Source organism: Arvicola amphibius, chromosome 8, assembly GCF_903992535.2.
Source record: "Arvicola amphibius chromosome 8, mArvAmp1.2, whole genome shotgun sequence".
NCBI classification, from domain to species: Eukaryota; Metazoa; Chordata; class Mammalia; order Rodentia; family Cricetidae; genus Arvicola; species Arvicola amphibius.
The window spans coordinates 101,889,871-101,909,323 of NC_052054.1; the positions used below are offsets into that span (position 1 = coordinate 101,889,871).

A 19,453-nucleotide genomic window follows, 5' to 3' on the forward strand; every position below is an offset into this window, starting at 1 on the left:
TTCTCTTAATTACCTTGTAAAGGGAAGGGCAGGCTGGCTGGATGGGGGGGTGGTGCTTGTCACATTCAAACGAGCAGAATTCAAGATGGTACTCTTGGGCCAAGAAGGAAGCCTTGATCCTGACTGGTACCAGCTAATAACATCCACAAATAAGGAAGGTGTCTATGAATAGATCGACTCTTATCCCACACTAGGGGGATCAAGAGCCTGGGCGCCCAGGGCTCTCCCACTCTCCTCTGTACACAGGTCCACTCGGTGTCGCAAGGAGGCCATGTAATCAAGTCTGTCTGAAGTCCATTGCCTTTATTGAGTGTCTGGGGATTTATAGGCAGCAAGTGACACCTTCAGAGGCTTCTGTGCAGTGGCACAAGCTGCTTACTTTAAAACTTGGGAGAAATTTATGGCGCTGCTGACATTAATGGAGGTGGCTGGATGACTGGGGGGGATCGGCCGGAAACCCCTCCATCCATATATTTTTCATACTTGATGAAACACAGATAAATCTCTGTCTGTGTGTCTGAGACGGTGAGACCCGTCGAAGCTTGGTGTCGGGCCTCGGGGGGAAATTTATCATTTGAGAAGTTCTGCTTTCTAAATCACTGTGAACTCCAGACTGGCCATTTGCACATTTGTATGAGAATTTTTGACAATATCCATAAATTTTTAATAGGCCCGAACTTTACCAAGCACGCCACACCTCCCGTTTGTTAAGAGAAAAATACGAGGCCAGAGAGTTTCCCCTCTAGCCGTTCAGATAAAAGAGCAGGAAAACAGCACTCAATGTCCGTCATATTTTTAGTGAGAAAGACAACATTAGTCACTGAATAAATTCTATAAGAAGCTGACATCGTTCCCATCATTTGTCGCATGTAAATTGTAGAGTTTCCAGAAATCAAAGGAAACACAGCAATTGTCTAGTGGGCACAGGGTTCCTATTTTTAAAACAATAAACCTAAGATTTGCAGAGATGGAAATGCCCTGATCCCCATGGAGATTTATTAATTTTATTTATTATTATTATTATTAGTGTGTGTGCCCATGCCATTTTAAAATTGTTGTTATTATTATTATTATTATTATTATTATTATTATTATTATTTTGTGTGTGTCCATGCCATAGCACATGGCTAGAGGTCAGAGGACAATTCTGTGGAGTGAGTTTTTTCCTTCTACCTTCCCTTGGGTTCCAGGGATTGAACTCAGATCACCAGGCTTGGCTGGGGGTGGGCCTGAGAAAGTTACTGCTGAGCTATCCAAGGGGATTTCCTACTTTACCCCATCCCAGGAACGGCAGCTACCACACGGCTTTTCTCATTTCCAGTAAAATCCTGTTTATCGTACACCCCATCTCCCAGCTGCTCCCTGATCTGGTGTGAGGCTTTATGCAAAGCTCAGTTTATTGGCGTCTTCACGGGCAGCCAGTGTGCTTGCCTGCCTCAGTTTCCTGCATGCCGTATTATAGGAGTCTGTCACCATACCTGGTGCTAGAACCATCCTTTTGAATCCTAAAGCAGAGAGGAGGCTGACAGCACAGACCTGTAATCCCACCTACTCGGGAGACTGAAACCAGAGGATCAGAAATTCAAGACCTGTCTAGAATGAGTTCAAGGCCAACCTGGGCAATTTAGCAAGACCCGGCCTCAAAATTAACAAACAAAAAGCAAAACATTTTAAGGTTGAGGATGTAGCTCAGTTGTAGAGATGTATGTTCTAAGATACACAGAGTCATGCCCCTGGGTTCAATCCCCAGTACACACACACACACACACACACACACACACACACCTATGCACACCTCCACACACATGCATACACACATAGACATATACACTCACACACGCACAAACATGCATACATATGCTCACACACATGCACACACACATACACACATGCATATGCATGCATACATGCCTTGCGCATATGCAAACATAAATGGGCATATGCACACACACACACACATGCACACGCACATACACATAGACACACACACAGTGCCCTAACAGTCCTATCGAAGGCCCTGAATTCAAGTATGACATACTGTGCTCTTGTCAGAGTGTGCACTGGGCTCTCAGGCACCCAGGGACACCTTTTTGTCAGAGACTGTGTGGTGTCCCTTCTTTCATGGGAACTCTAGCTCGGGAGAGCCTGCTCATGTTTTTCTGCTCTCCGAAATTGTCTCTAGTGTTTCGTTATTCATTCTACAGACGATGGTAAAGGGGCAGAGAGTGGGCTGGGCTCATGTTGTTCAATTCTTACTGTGCAGGATTAAATGGGCTTCTGTGGACTCTACGAAATCCTGTTTTGTTTTGATTGCTCACTTCCTACTTGTTAGTACATCCAGAATTTCCATGATTCATTCCATTACTTCAGAAAGCACCGTTGGCCTTTCCAAGAGATGAACAATTAGAATGCTAGTTATCTGTCCTTACAAATACAGTTACACAGTAGGGAAGTTGGACATTTAAGAAGCCATCTGATCACTTCTGCTTGTGCAGAGAGAAAACATTTGGTCAAGTTAAATGTCCCTGTCTTATCTTAAAATCTAAAACATCGGGGGGTGGGGGAAGGCCATAATGATAGTTTGTATGACAAGATGTCAGCTGGGTGTAGAAAGACTATTTTATCTTCCACCTGATGACTCTTCTCAGGGCCATAGACACTGTCTAGCACACCACACATACTCAGTGGGCATATTGTGAATGAGCAGAGGCAGGATGAATGGACGAATCAAAGATGCCGTATCCTCAATAGAGACACACTTCACGGACGATGGGCACAACCTTTGTCCTTACCCGTAACTGGTGCCATGATATGAATGGGCATTGATAACCAGGATCGCACAAGGGGAAGAAACAAGGATAAACGCCACAGAGAGTGGGAAACCATACTGTTATATGACGATGGGCGATATATGCAAGGGAACCATCAGAACTCTGTGGAAATGAGAGCAGGCCATGAGGAAACAAAAGACCCACTTGACCAGATGGAGAGGTGGACTCTGCTCCTGGCTAACTGGAAAGACGATGAATTGAGCCCAGGAGATTTATAGGAATAAAACAGTTTCAATTAAAATCCCAACAGGATTATTTGTTGAACAGGAACTATAATTATTAAAGTCATTAGGATTAAAATAAGAAGCTAAGGACAACGAGGAAGAACAAATGGCCGTGTATTCTGAAGTACATTATAAAGAAAAATAAGATAGCTGCTTGGTGTTAATAAAGCATGAACGGAGACCATTGAACGAAGAGGGCGGCCCAGGAGCTGACAGATGTAGATGGGACAAGTAATTCCTGATAAATGCATTTTTAAAAGGGAGCCAGAACATAAAAATACAGTTACGGTAACTACGTTGTTAGAGCTGACTGGTAACAGAAACAGAGACTTTAATGTCCTGGGAGAGATGCCACAGAAGCATAAATATTTTAAAATAAAACTGGGCAAACCCACTGCCAAAATGATGACGTCTATTTAGTATTAAGACTCTGAGCAAGGAGCGAACCCAGCCGAGTATGACAGTTGGGCCGTGATTGCAAATTGTTTTGCTCTGTGGTTTATTTCGTTTGACACATCATTCCTACTTGCTGTGCTGAAGTGGATTAGAGAACTCAACAGCTCTGCTCCAGGCCACCCTCAGGCCTTCCCTGTCCCCAGGCCCTGAAGACTCAAGCACAGGGCATCTTCTGCTGTCCCCTTTGCTCTTAAGCAAAAGCAAGGAGTGCTGATGGCCCCCATCGCCGGGTCTTTCCCCCTAGGAGCCGCAGCATCGGTTCAGGAGCTGACGGGTGTTCGATGCAGTTCCAGAATCTTGAAAACACTCAGTGGGAGAAAAAACATGGTGAACGTGCAGCACAGCTCTGTTCCCTCTGCTTAAAACCATGAGAACTTAGCTCCTGGAACGTGGTTCTTGCACGGAATGCCTGATGTTGAGGAACAGGATGTTGTTAGCTGAGATGCCCGCCGGCTGTAACCTAAAGTGGCTGAGGTGGGCTGAGTCGGTCTGGGTAGGGCAGGGCAGGAAAGGCTGGCTGCTGTCTCCCCACAGGAGTCCAGGGTAGGCTCTCTGCCTTAGAGCTGAGAGGTACAGGTGTGTGCTCTTTAATGCCCAGAAAGAGAAGCCAACAGTCCTTACTGTCCCAGTCTTTCAGAAGCCAGGTAAATGTTTCACAAATATGGTATAATATCCCCTGTGTGAAGACCGGCCCTGCCAGGCCTGCTGGCCACAGCTGGAATCGGAGGCAGTCTGTCTAGCGATTCTTGGGCTCCATGGTGCCTGGCCAGGGGTCCTTGTCTGAGACTGAAGCAGGCTCAGGATGACACCACCACATCTGAGAGAGCCAAGACAGGAGGATGAAAGCCAGGTCCTGAGGCCACAGTCACAATGGAGGAGGAGTGGGGTTGGAGAAGTTGGCATCAAAGCACTGAGAGTCAAGCCCTGTGGTTGATCCTAGAAGAAGAAAAGGAAATGTCCAAGGCTACTATCTAGAACTTTCCCCACCCCAGTGGAGCTCCAGGGCACACAGCTTACAAAGCTAGAGTCTGGTAGCCTCCAGCAGGGATGAGCACTCCAGGCTCCCCCTTGGCTTGCTTTCTGGGTTTTTGTTTCCCAACATTCAAGAGGTGATTTATCATTTAGTGACGGAGAGGAGGCATTCATTCTGTTAAAAATATTAAATAATCTCTAAAATTTAGTGTTTTCATTTTCTCAATACATTTCAGGAAATGCATTAAGGAAACACATTAAGAAAACTAAAAGTTTTCTTTTGGGAAATTAATATTTGTCTTAATAAAAATGAAATAGCATGGGCTGGGGAGGTCATTCATTCAGTAAATTATTTGCCCCTTGTAAACTCAGGAACCCGAGTTCAACCCCCAGAATCCATGTTAACAGACAAGTGAATGAGAAAGGTAGAGACAGGAGGTTCCTGGGACTCGCTGGCTGGCCAGCCTGCTTAAGTGAGTTCCAAGCCAATGGAGACCCTGTAACAACAAAGGTTGTCCTCCAGCCTCCATATGCATGCGTACACACATGCACACATATGAGCATGCACATGTAATAAATAAATACCCCTCAAAGTTGAAAAGCTTGCTTTAGAAAATATCATCCCTAATAAAATAGGCCAGTGTTTGCTTATAGTGTCGACAAACAGTTTGTGACTTCTGAAGACTTGCTTTGCCAAGACAGCAACCATTTTCAAGCTTTCTGTTCCCCATTAGCAGCCTTTGCTCCCTCGCCCCCCATTCTCCCTCCCAGCACCCCACCCTTTTCATCCCTTCTCCCCAGTGTTGTTCTGTAGACAAGGGTGAACCTGTAGGTCTCATGCAGGTGGCTCTGGCTATTTCACAAAGCTCTCTACAGAGGTTGTTCCACCCGGTGGTTCTGACGCCCACTTGAAGAGCCTTCTCTGGCCACGGCTGTTGCAGCAATTTGAGCGTGAATGGAAATGGGTGGGGAGGTGGGGAGGAGGCAGAATTCTGGAACAGCTTTTTAGCATGCTACCCGCTGCATATCAGCAAGACAGTGCAAGTTTAAAGATAATCAAGGCTTTAGAATCATAGTTGAAGGAAAGCTGTAATTTTAATAATTATGCATAATCTCAGCATATTGAACATCTCGGAACTGTGCAGAAAATTCTGCCTCAAAGTTCATTTTAAACTGAAAAGATCCTTGCCTTTATTAAACTATTTTCTGGACTGCAGAGAGAGACCCCAAAACTATTTGATGTTCCCCCTTCTTCGTTGCACAGATTTGTGCCTCTACCAGATCTTTGGTTGTGAAGTGAGAGAAAAGTTACTATCTTTGGTCAGATTGTGCCATGCAGTGTGGTTAGGCAGGACCTGTCTGACACTATGAATCTGAGCAGACTTAAAATGAAGGAAGAAACCAGAAGGTGGCCAGATGCACCAGAGCTAGACATGCAGACAAAGGTCCCAGAGACAGAGTGAGGAAGGCTGGGTGCAGTGTCTCAGGGGGCCAGGGTCATTGGAGAAACCATATAACTTAAGTCACAAACCAGGACAGCTTAAGGCCTCTTCAGAATAAAAGGGGCCCTGGTATCAATTGTCCCAGGAGAGCTGGACCAAAGCTTATTCTAATGATATGGACAAGAGTTCTGTTTTGAAAGAATTGGTGACCTTTGAACAAAGAAATGGTACAGTACGGCTCATGTTTTAAAGGGGTCACTCCCCTGCCACCCACCTCAGGTGGCCACAGAACAGTAAGAAGAGACCAGTTCATGGTGTAAGCAAGTGCTTGGTGGCGGTGTCCTGGGCCTAATGCGGTGATGTATACCAGTCACCCTTGACACATGCTAGGAAGGTGGCATGGAAAAGAGACAGCCGAGAATGACTCCAGGTCGTGCTCCGTTGAGTGCATCGGAGCTCTACAGCAGGTGGAGGAAGAGTTTTGGGGTCAGAGTGCCAAGAAGGCGTGAGCTGCAGTCATTTAATCTCTGAACTTCTGTGATTCCGGGTGTTGGGTGAGCCACTGGAATATATGTGTGTGTGTATGTGTGTGTGTGTGTGTGTGTGTGTACATATATATGTATATGTACACACACACACACATATATTTCAGCCTGGCTTTATTCTATTGGCCTAAAGCAGCTTCATTTTTAACCAATAAAAGCAACACATATACAGAAGGACCTCCCACCCCAGCACCTCTCCATGGCTCCTGCATCAGCTCTACTTCCAGGTTCCTGCCCTGACTTATCTCAGTGATGGACCGTGGTATGGAACTATAAGCTAAAGCAAACCCTTTCCTCCTCAAGCTGCATATGATCCTGGTGTTTAATCACAGCAATGAAAACCCTAAGACACAGCATCATGATCAAATACCCTTTAGAAAGCAGCAAACCCATACTAGGCCGTTAGTTGTGTACTGGGATGCTGGACCCCAGCTGCCGTAATGACGTCCTAAGTCTGGGTGGCTGAGCAGCAGGATCGCATCATCTGGGTTCTGGGCAGGAAGCCCGGAGTGTCAGCAGGTTGGTTCTTTCTGGGGACTGTGAGATGGAGCCTTGTCTTAACCAGGTGCAGCTGCAAGGAACAAGGCCATATCCTGAGGTGCTGAGGTTAGGGTTTCAACGTAAGCATCGGTGGGGTCAGGGTCACAGTTCAATACTCCACACCTGTGAGAGCTATCTTAATGGGGCGGTCGTGCGTGGACAGTTCTCCCAGCAGGGTTTAGGGGTGAGAGCTAAGGAAAGTGAGCATGCCGAAGGAGGGGCTGCAGGATTCTTGGGATGTCAGATAGCGAGGGGAGGAGGAGAAGTGGGGCGGGGAGGAAGTAGGGAAAACTAAGGGAGAAAGAACCTCAAGAAGTGCGACCCCTGAGAAGGCCAGTGCCCGGAGAACGAAGCCAAGCCCTTAAGGACAGAAGTGTGTCTGAAGGAGGTGACAGGAAGGTGGTGGCTCATTGATGGATGGGGTACCTGGCTGTAGGAGCTTGGCGAGATGCAGCTGGCCATCATTAAAAGGTCCCCACACCAGTGCTCCCATCTGAAGCAGTCAAGTATTCCAGGTACATGCCTATGGATGCTCAGTTCTATGGGTGGGATGACTGCGTGTGTCCAGGTGTCAGCTTCCACCACCCCTGGGATCCAAGACTGCGGGGGAGAGTGTGACATGGGGGTGAGGGTGGGGGCAGAGGCATAGGATTCCCCAAGACAGATACTTGGTTTTCCACCATTAATCAAAAGCGTCTTGGCGCTGACACTGTATAATTTGAGGTCCTGACACTGTATAATTTGGGTCTTCTGTTCCTTCTGGGAGGGTGGCTCCTTCCAGAAGGGCATCCCCTGCAGTCACAGCTGTTGAGCCCCATAAACACTGCTAAAATTGCCATGGAAGCCTAAATAGCGTCCGCCGTTCTGTCTTCCAAGACCATCAGCCCCTCTGCTCTGTAGCTCTCACACCATGAGGGCTGATCTAAAGCCTAAACCGCTCAGGGACACGCAGAACATAAATTACAAGACATAAAGCACACTCATGAAGATGAATATGTTTAAATTATTTTACAAAAGTTACTGTGAATTCTCATATTAACTCCTGCTCTGAAAACTGATACATTCTAAAATTAAGAAGTAACAGGCAAAATGGGATCGTGTGAATCTGGATTTTTCAGGGGAGGCTGGAGAGATGGTTCAGTCATTAAGGTTAAGAGCATGTGTTGCTCTTCCACAGGACCTGAGTTCAGTTCCCAGAACCCACCTCAGGTGCCTCACAACCTCCTGTAACTACAGCTACAGGAGACCTAACACCGCTCATACATACACACACACACACACACGCACACACACACACACACACACACACACACACACACACACATTCTAACACATCTAACACAGACACACATATGAAAAGTGTGTGTGTGTGTGTGTGTGTGTGTGTGTGTGTGTTTGTGACTAAATTTCTTATGATCCCTAGAGAGTTCGAGTTCAACAATACAAGGAAAGAGTCGTGACGGCATCACTCGCGGAGTTGCTGTAGAGGTCTTGTTAGTGGGCGTGGTGAGAGAAGACTGTTGCCCACACATTCCAAACACAAGTATTGTGTGACAGGGATTGAGAAGTGAAGGGGGGGTGCTCACCCAGAGGCTGAGAGCTCCCAGGTCTCAATAGTTCCCAGTGTCGGTGAACAGTGTCCTTGGCATTGCCCTGCTTTTCCTACTGTGACGAGATCCCAGGCAAGAGCAGCTTATGGAAGAAAGGGGCTGTTTCGGCTCACAGTTGAAGGGTTCAGTCTAAGGTGGCAGGGCAGTCATGGAGGCAGTTGGTCACATTGCATCTGCAGGCAGGAAGCAGAAAGAAATGAATGCTGGTGCCCAGGAATACCCTCTATTTTTTGAGATCATATTTTTATTATTTCTCCTTTCCCTTTCCTCTCTCTGAACCCTCCCATAAACCCCTCCTTGCTCTCTTTCAAATTCATGGCCTCATTTTGTACTGCTTGTTGTTATTATTGGTGGTGGTGGTGGTGATGGTGGTAGTCGGTGTGTGTGCGTGTGTTTGTGCATGCATACCTGTGTGTTTCTAAATACAACTTGTTCAGTCTCTATCTCTCTTTCCTGGAGGCAAGGTCTTACTATAGAGACCAGGCTGGCCTAGAACCCACAGAGACCCGCCTCCCTCTGCCTCCCAGGTGCTGTCACTTTCTCTTTTATCCCAGTGTGGGATCACAGCCCCTGGGAGGATGCCAACGACATTTAGAGTGGGTCTCTCCACCTCAAGAAAGCTAGCCTAGAAACTCAAAGACGACGCATCCCTGGTCTGGTGGACCTTGAAGAACCAAGTGGACCGCCGTCTTCTCAATGAGCAGGGCCTGACATTTCCATCACACCCCGTCAGACCAGTGACTTAGTGACAGAGGAGACGTTCGTGAGCAGCTGCTCCAAACTGCACTCGTCCACCTGCAATGCTGAGTCACAGCAGGATGTTCCAAGTTGCCGGGGAGACCATCAGCACGCTCCTTCCTTTCACACTTACAGGTGTGCGTGAGACCAAAGGTCCTGAATTTCTGACTAGCACAACCTATTGCCACATATTGGAGCGTGGAAGCAGAGCAGAGCACCCAGCGAGATCTCATTAAACCAGACTCCAGTAGACTTGAAAAGTCTAGGACTTTGGAAACTGTGTTTACCGCTCATAGAATTGTATCTATTCAAACATGGTTGGTTCTTGTTCGTTTGCCATTCCTCTGAGCACTTTGTGCAGTGTATGTTGATCCTGTCTACCCCCTCCCCAACTCCTGCCAGGTCCATGCCCCCTTCCCTACCCACCTCTTCTTCGTTTTCTCTTTTTCCTTCTGCTCTTCAAGGCGTTTTGCGCTGCCCATATATTCTTGGATGTGTGGCCTTCCATTGGAGCATAGCCAACCTACCAGGGGCTACACTCTTAAAGAGATCTGACTCTTCCTCTCTATTATTGCCAGTAGCGCTTTGGCTAGAGCTGGGTCTTCAAGACCACCCCCGTCCCTCGACGTTGGGCTCTGAGCTGGCTTGAGCACACACAGGACTTGTGCAGTGCTGTCGCCGCCACTCTGAGCCCCTATGTGCAGCTGTCCCGTTGTGTCCAGAAGATGCTCTTTCCTTGCAGTCATGCGCTGCGTCTAAATCGTACCCTCTCTCGATCCCCTCTTCCACAGTGGCTTCTGAACCTTGGGAGGAAGGGAGTGTGGTTTAAATGTGCCATTTACGGCTGAGCATTCTGAAGTCCCTGGTTGTCTTCATTTAGGCCAGGTGTGGGTCTCTATGTCAATCGCTGAACTAATTAAGGTTACTATGGTGGTGATGAAATCCCATAACCAAAAGCAAGGTGGGGAAAAGGATTTATTTGGCTTATATTTCCTATCATAGTGTGTCACTGGAGAAAGTCAGGACAGGAACTCAAACAGGGAAGAACCTGGAGGCAGGAGCTGATGCAGAGGCCACGGAGAGGTGCTGCTTCCTGGCTTGCTCGTCACGTTGTTCACCATACTTTTTAAAAATACAACCCAGGTTGGGCCTTCTCCAACCAATCACTAATTAAGAAAATAACCTACAGGCCTGCCCCACAGCCTGATCTTATGGAGACATTTTCTCAATTGGTGTTTCCTCCTCTCTGATGACTCTAACGCGTCAAGTCGACAGAAAACTATCCAGTGCCATTTTCTACAAACAGAAGTTTCATGACGATAGTTGAGAAATGTGCTAATCTGTGGGTATAGTGATAACTCATTAGGAATTGATTTGGTTCTGTTTCCATTTAGCAGGAAAATAGTAGGAAGTTCTTCCCTGGGGCCTATGACCTGTCTAGCTATAGGTTCTTGTACTAAATAACAGTGCTAGGTATGCGAAGCCAGACTCCATCCAATCAGAATGTGGTCGGTCACTCCCATGACCCTTGTGCCGCTGGTGTAGCCATGGGCCTGTCTTGCTAGGCCTCTGGTTATTGTAGCTCAGCATGTTCAGAGCTGGATAAGGCTGGTGATTAATTTCTGATAATAGGTTTCTTATTCTTAAGTGAAGTAGAAATACAAATTTAACATTTTCTGAGTTTTAACATCTAAAAGTGTAAATACCAATAGTGCAACCCATAGAAACAGAAACCCTTAGAGATCCTCAAAAATCGTTAAGTGTGAAAAAATCATTGTGTGAAAAGAGTACCTTGATGCAGGAGTCTGAGAAGCTGTTAAACATGGCCACCTCCTCCAAGCTTTGGGCTCCCTACTTCTGGGAAGGAAAGGCTCTAATTCAGCTGCTGAATTATACATGTGTAGTATATTTTCCTACACATGGAATAAGTGTAACACTTATGCCAAAGTCAGCTTCTCTTATAAATAATGACCACATCCCCCTTTGGTAATTCTCCACACTAAATTCTACAGTCTGCTTTCTCTGTGGAGAAATTATGTGGTTAGAGAAAGAAATACTTGTTGGACCCTATCAAACATGGGGCCCCAGACTTCCTAAAACCTAAAGGTTTCGGACACTTTCTGGACATGCCGTTTGTTCAACTCCACCCTTCTGTTTAGTTTCAAAGTCCTGTGTTTACCCTACATTTTAAACAGGAAGAAATGATTTGTGCTTCTGTCTTTGTTGAAACTAAACCACAAAGCATCTTGATATTAAAAGGAGGAGGGGAGACAGAGGAGGAAAAATAGAATCTGTCTAAGAGAGAGATGTCCACCTCAGACTAACATGTCCCCAGGGGCGGTAAACCTCGGGTTGCTTGTCCCTATTCCTCTGCTACTCAGAGACTCTGCCAGCACCGGCACAGGGGTCCCACCACCACTTACTGATATTAACGCACACAGGTTGGCAAGTGGGGCATTACCAAAGATACTCATCTCACTCTCTTTCAAATTGCATTCTTTCTCTCTGCAGGAATTTAACAGGTACATTTCCAGACTACCCCAACGAAGAAGAAGGAGGCTCAGCTATCATCTTCTCCAACAAGACCCCAGAACAGGTAAGCAATGCATGGCAACAAAAAGTTAAGCCATAGTCACATTTCCTTAGACTTGGATGTGGATGGATTCACAGTATATTATGTCTCCAGTATTTTCTTAGAATTACTTACGTGATGCATCCCAGGGTGAATATCATCACACATATTCTTTCTGATTTGTTTCATGATCAATTCTTTCTTTCTCCTGTCCAGTTTTGAAAAGACTGTGATGTCATTTCAGGCCATTTTTCTTGTCAGTTCCTAGCAGTCTGAGTTCTGGTTCCTGGTACCTAGCTATCCCTCCTCCCCCATCCCCCATCATCAGACCACGGACTCCGGCCGTTCACTCCCCCACCTTCCACACCTCAAGCTTCTCTCTCATGATCTCTCTGTATCTCAGGATGCTCTCTCCTATCTGCCCACATCTCAGGCTGTTCTCCCTAGCCCTAAGGTGACTTCTCTCAGATCTAGTATTTCCTTGGCAACTCTAACAAAGGCAATAAGATTTTTAAACAGACAGTTATAAATACCTGAAGCATCATTTTATTATTATTATTACATTTGGGGTTATTTTCCTAGAAAATGCAGTAATCTCAACATGAAGTCATTGACAGATACCCAGTTGTCCAGAATTGCAGGGGTAAAATTTGACTGGGGCGGTAAGAGAATCCTTAGTTAGACAAAGAGATTGCTGAAGATTTCCCTGAAGACTCAATAAAATAGAAGTATACGGTGTCCATTAATCCCCACCCTTGATGCAATTTCAACCAAAACCAAAGTCATTTTCGTATTGACAACCATATTTTCAAGTTTGTATGGAAGAACACATGGACATCTCCAAAAGAGGGTTAGTTAAAGAGTCCGTAACGGTGGTGATGCCACAGATTTAGGGAAAGGATAGAAGATGACGGCCACAGTAGCGGCACGTTCACTCACCGAGAAAACGTTCTGTGCCAGATGCTATGCAAAGACATGCAGATTAGCCCTATGACGATCAAGCAACCTGGGCAAACTCACAGTTAATAAACTGTGATTCTGAAAGTCAAGTCACAGAGGCCAACTGCAGACTAATGTGTTCAGAAGCCAATTCAGACCCAAATGAGAAGTCAGTCATCCTAATGGTCCCTTTCGAAGGAGGGGGAACGGAGCAGCAGGTAGAGAGATGGCCAGGCCCTCTGTGGCAAATTCACTAAATCCCTAGCCTCCCCTGACTTGCAAAATAAATTTCTTTTACACTGAATATTTACATGTGAAAATATTAAACTGCAAATTGCCAGAAGAAATTGCTGGAATATTTAATAATCAGAAGGGTGGGGGATAACCTTGGAAGCATGTTGCCATAGGCAGAAATCATATAGAAGGCAGACTGATAAAACGAACTACACAAAAGTCAAGCAGTTAAAAATGACACCGTCGGTGAAGGTAGAGTCATGAAAAACCAAGGAAAATGCTTGGCGGCATCTCTGATGAACAGTTTGTTCATATCTAAAGAGACCTTAGAAAATAATCAATCATCATCTCCGTAGAAAAGAAATGAACAGAACTTTTTTTTAAAGAAAAAAATTTTAATCATTGGCAAAGACCTTTCAATATCAAACAGTTTTGCTGTGTCTTTTTACCCACACAACTAAGAAAAATTTTAAGTTAGAAACCCAGCTCAGTGTGCCTGTAGGAAAATGTCACTCTCAAGCACTATGGCTGGGTAAACTCATTAGCATGGCGTTTCTTAAGGGGCATGGACCAAGTTGACATCCAGAATTTCAATATGGATATTCTCTGCCCGAGGGACACCAATTTGAAGAATTTATGCTACAGAAAATAACTAGGCAGGTTGACAAAAGTTAGAAATGGCAGCCTTTTTCAAACAGGGCGAATAGTAAGGACCTTAGGCTGGTTATGTGCACCCTCTGCCACAACTCAGCACTTCCATGATAGCAAGAAGGTAGCCATGATGGTATGTAAGTGAAGGGGCTGTGCAGATCTTCACTGAGTACCGTACCTCATCACCCCTGCCATGCGTGGTGTAAAAGTTGGCCAAAGTTGGTCATGTCTGCCTTGTTTATAGTATGGATGAAGAACCCCCAGGGGGAGGTGTTGAAATAGCCTCTGTACCCCAGGCTAGCCTCAAACTCATTATGTATTAAGGATAACCTTGAACTTCAGATCCTCCTGACTCCAGTCCCTAAGTACTGGGGTTATTGAAATGTACCACTACATGCACATGTGGTGTTAAAGATAGAACCCAAGATGGCTTCATGCATGCTGGGCAAGCATCCTTACAGCCAGATGACATCCCCAGCCATTTTTGTTTGGTTGGTTTTGGTGTTCTGTTTTGTTTTAAAATTTTATTTTATTTTATTTAATGTATCTGAATGTTTTGCTGCATATATACATACGTGTGTGTGTGTGTGCATGTGTGTGTGTGTGTGTGTGTGTGTGTGTGTGCATCTCATGTGTGCCTGTAGAGGTCAGAGAAGAGGGCATTGGATCCCCTAGAGCTGGCGTTACTGATATTTCTGAGCCACCCTATGAGTGCCGGGAACTGAACCCAGGTCCCCTACAAAACCAATCAGTGCTTTTAACTGCTGCATCATCTCTCCCGTCCCCCCAACCCTCCAATGTTCTTAGGAGGATCTAAGTACCTGGAGCACCATGCAGTGGAGTACCCACTCTTAAGGTCAGGGTTGGAGACCTCACACCAGCCCCTAAGGCAGACTGCTCATTGTGTGCCCCATTGCCTATGGGGTCAGGTGTAGGGTTCCTCCTCAACCTGGCATGTTTTGGCTGAACATGTTCTGAAGCCAGCATCGTTCTCATTCCTCCATACCACATTCTGGCCCTCCCCAGAATACTGTAAGCATGCAGTACCAGCACTGTTACCGGGCAGTTTAGCAGGCCTTGCCCTAAGGGACCATCACTTTAACTGTGTTGTTTCTTTTCTTTCTTTCTTCCTCGTGTGTGTGTGTGTGTGTGTGTGTGTGTGTGTGTTTAGGTCTTGCCCTGCCGCCAAGTCTTCAGGAACAAGCAGGGTCTTGAAAGTCAGACCAGGGCAAGCAGCCAAACATGCTTCACTGTAGTTTAGAGAGCTGTGATTATGGGATTAAGATTGTTGGTGGAATGTCTCAGTTGTCCACAAGAAACATGAAAAGGAGGAGCTGACTCTAGTCAAACTAAAAACAAACCTGAGGGCGCCTGGTTAATGCATTCCGGTAAAGCAAAGGGGACCACAGGGCAGCTTGACATTAAATGACAGATGATGGAAAGCAAGAAAAGACCAGCAATTATAGACTGCATTCCACCCAAGGCTGCACCCGCAGCCTGAGCCGGCCAGTCTGGAGATGGAGATCAGGCTGAAGCTTCCTGCCTGGACCATGCGTGATCAGATGAGAGAGCATGCATCAAGCCCTGAGTTCAATTCCCAGCACTGTGGGGGAGGGTGGAATACCCGCTCACTAAAACTAGCAGCATACTAAAGAGGCAAACCGTGGTAATAAAGTGGCAATCATTTCATAATGCCACAGCACTTTGAGTTTAAGGTATATGTGAACGCACTGCATCATGGGAAGTAGGCTGAAGAAAAGAGCCTGGACTTATCCAATGGATGTGGAAGGGCCGTTTCCAAACCTAGCATCTCTCTCTGATACTAAAAAATAAAAACCTCTTTTAAGTACTTGGCCAGTGGGGTTCCAGTGATACCCTCAAACATCACAAGCCATTTCTATTGCTCTTCGTTACCCTCCAGAAGTTGATGGCGAGACCCTATTGCTGCAGATACTACACACTTGAGTCACAGGACATGGAGAAATCAATCTGGTACGGACTTGGAAGTTTCATCCTTGCGGGCTAGATTTCATAGTGCCAGAAGGTTTTATTTTACAGCACTGAGGGAGAAAGTATTCAACCATCTTACCCAGCTGTGAACCCCACGGACTGACTGACCTTGCAAGATAGGCCCGCTGGTGCAATAGTGGCACGATGTTTTAGACGTAATCAAATACTTTCTGATTAGAGCTAAAGCCTTCCATGAGACATCATTTGTTCCTGGACCCTAAACCCATGGCTGGGTGGGTCATAGGCCATAGGAAGAACCTACTACTATTATTTTGCTAGGTGGACAGAATAATAAACTGCTCAGGATCATCACAGAAGAGGAAGTGGAAAGATCGTAAGAGCCAGAGGAAGAGGATGTCCACAGAGAAACTTTATTTGATAGACATGACAGCAAATCAGAGCAGCTGTGAGTGCATGCACAAGACCTGAACAAGATCAAACCAGCCAAAACAAGATCAACCCAATCAAAATCCCGGCATGGACGGGGCGGGGCTTATGAGATTACATTCCTAGCTAAGGAGCTACTGGAACTTGGTGGCTGCTGGGGAAGGGAAATTCATTTTCTTCAGTGATATGACCCCTGAGAAGACTACCCAAGCTTCAGCAGATGGTCCTGCACCCACCAATGCACATACAGGAAGCGCTAAGGGGACTCAGTGTCTGCCTGTCTGTTTTAAATAGCAAGTACATGAGGCTGGGAGGAAATAGTGGATAGGAAAGGTCTTGAAGGAGTTAAGAATGAGGGTGGATTTTATCTAAACACATTATATGCATGCATGAAATTCTCAATAAAAGACTGAAGTCAATGAACTTGAAATATATCCACCCTTTTTTAACATAACAACGAATTTCTATCTTGTTTTGAAACCCAATGTCATGCCTAATTAAATTCATGAGAAACAGTTCCACTAATGGCAGAAACACACGGGAATGGCTGTTACACCACCACTATCAAACATTGTTCTATATGAACTGCTGTGCACACTCAGACAAGACAAAGGGCAAGACACAGAAATTGGAGCTGGCAAGGGATTGTGTACTGCAGATGTATCCTATATACAGACACAAAGAGGATCAGCTGAGGAACTGAATAGCGTGAAGGCTGAAACAGTCTTACACTATTAGTGAGCAGAGCAGTGGGTCTGTGTGTGCAAACACTGGTGGAGAGAAAACATCAATGAAACCACTTGCAGCACCAACGCCACCATAAAGATGCAATGCCTATGGTAAACACAATAATGATGGTGTGCTCTGAGAGTTACAGGCAAGACAACAGTGGTGGGGGGGGCTGTCCTTTGGTTGGGATGATCAGCATCACAAACCCCCACCTCTGCTGAATATTGTTCTATAGATATAATTGATCCAAAAAAAAAACCCCGTAGTATTATTATTTGTTGGGGACTTGGGGGAGAGAGAGGAATTAGAGTGACTGCTCTAAGCTTTGGGCAGAAAACAAATAGTCGGGGACACTCAGTCAAACCGTGTTGGGGGAGGCAGCTTGTTCCTTTCCCAGCTGCCCAGAATCCCAAAATAATCACACAGAAATCTGTATTAATTGCAATATTTTTTGGCCAATAGCTTAAGTGTATTTCTGGCTAACTCTTATCTCTTAAATTAACCCATTTCTATTAATCTGTGTAGTGCCACGTGGCTGTGGCTTACCAGCAAGGTTCTGGTGTATCTGTCTCCTGTGGGCAGCTACTTGGCTTCTCCCTCACTCCACCTACTCTCTTTCTACATCTCTCTTTGGATTTCCCACCTGGCTTTACTCTGTTAAGCCACTGGCCAAAAGCAGCTTTATTCATTAACCAATAAAAGCAGCACAAATACAGAAGGACTTTGCACACCAAAACCAGGTAAAAGTGACCTGTGAGGGAAAGAAACCAACTCTTCCAGGTATTAAAACATTCTTTATTAGGAGCCAATTGAAGTGGGCAAATGCTGAAAAGCTCACACACATGCACGCGCACACACACACACACACACACACACACACACACACACACACACGGAGCCATCATCTGGGTAGAAAACAGAGCAGGAGAAGTCCTTAGGTTGAATGACTTGGGTTTAAAATGTGACAGGACTGACATGTCCTGCTGCCATTGACGGGCTGGGGAAAGCATGGCCTCTTCTAGCGTTAAAGCAACCCCCTGAAAAGTGTGTAGCTGTGGAGAGAGGTGTCTGACCTCCGACCATCCCTCTTCCAAGAGTGAACAGACAGCTCCTCCTCCTGACAAATCCTCCTCAAGGTAGGTGGCTGCTTCCAGCAGGGTGGGAGCACAGCAGGATGGGGAAACCGTCCTCCTCCTGATCATGGTGGGTGAGGTGCTATGATCGGTTTTGGTCTTTTCTGTAGGTTATTGAGGATATTTTAGCCAGTCAAGAGGAAGAAGAAAAACTCAAAAAGAAAAAGAAAAAAGAGGAGAAAAAGGAGAATCCCAAAAAAGGCAAAAAAGAGAAGGAGAAGAAAGGCAGCACGAAAGAAAAGGCTACAAAGGTAAAGAGTGTGTGGAAGTCTTAGAAGTCTGACTCTGTCTTCCTTCTGCCGGACTCTTGGGCAGGGGGGTAACCTCGGGGCTGCTAAGGTTGCCTTCAGTAGCATCAGCGTTCATTGCCTTCTAGGTTGATCAGCATCCCATCGCAGTCTTTCCTACATTTTATAAACATCTACCAGGATAACTGTCACTGTGGACAACTCAATCAGTTTATGCAATTTACATAATTATTCCCCAAAATAAACCATCACACTTGTCTTTCTTCAAGGCAAGCTGCTTGGCAAACCAAGGAGTCACAGTGAAGTGTAAATAATCCTGTCTTTGTTAGCCCATGTGTGCTCATTTGAATTCATCAGAAGCACTCACTGCGGGTGTGCCTCAACAGCGTACCTGTAGAAATCGCCAATAAAGTGTAAGCAGCTAGCATTTACCCCAGGGGACAGTTGGGTAAAAAGATATTAGCCTTGCCTTATTTGTTTTAATTACATACTGTCCTAGTTTTATTTCTCTTGCTATGATAAAATGCCCTGGGGGAGGAGGAAAGCAGCTTAGGTGAGAAAGGGTTTATTGCACCTCATGGCTCTAGTTATAGTTCATCATAGCAGGGAAGTCATGGCGACATGGCGGGAGCTTAAAGTAGACGGTCACATCTGTCGAGAGCGGAGAGAAATGAATGTGTGCGTGTTGCATGCCCGCCTGTGCTCAGCTTCATTTTTCCACTCGGACATAGTCACCTCTCTCTAAAGAATGGAGCGCACACAGTGGGCTGGTCCTTCCAAACCTTGGAGAGACTTCATCTTAGAAATGGCTGATTACCTTTTAACTACCTGCTATTAGTAAAAAGTATGCTCTTCCCAAAACATCACACAAGCAGAAAGCTGAACACGAGACAACCTCCAATAATCATCACTGAGACGAAAAAGCCACATGGGTGGAAAACAATGACCTGAGTGAGTGCTGGACTCTTGCTGAGGTCAGCAGTGATGTGGTGTCTGGACTTCCCATCCCATGGCTCAGTGGGATGAGGAAAGGGTGGAGTCACTATCCTTGGGTCCCTGGGTTTGCACATAAGAACATCATCATGGAAGAGCAGCAGGAAGACGGTAAGAGATGGGGTGGGGAAGGAACAGATGTCTGCAGGAAACAGTATTTGCCAGACAAGACAGGACCGTCGCACACATGAACTCCCAG

General features: G+C 45.9%; 1 protein-coding gene across 1 annotated transcript in view; it reads left to right on the forward strand.

Annotated features, from left to right (window-relative positions):
• Positions 1-19,453, forward strand: part of Iqca1 (IQ motif containing with AAA domain 1) — a 120,376-nt gene that overhangs the window by 37,386 nt on the left and 63,537 nt on the right. The window contains exons 7-8 of the mRNA XM_042055621.1: positions 11,870-11,954; positions 18,124-18,264. Coding sequence (XP_041911555.1) covers positions 11,870-11,954; positions 18,124-18,264 — 226 coding nt within the window. The remainder of the gene's footprint in view (positions 1-11,869; positions 11,955-18,123; positions 18,265-19,453) is intronic.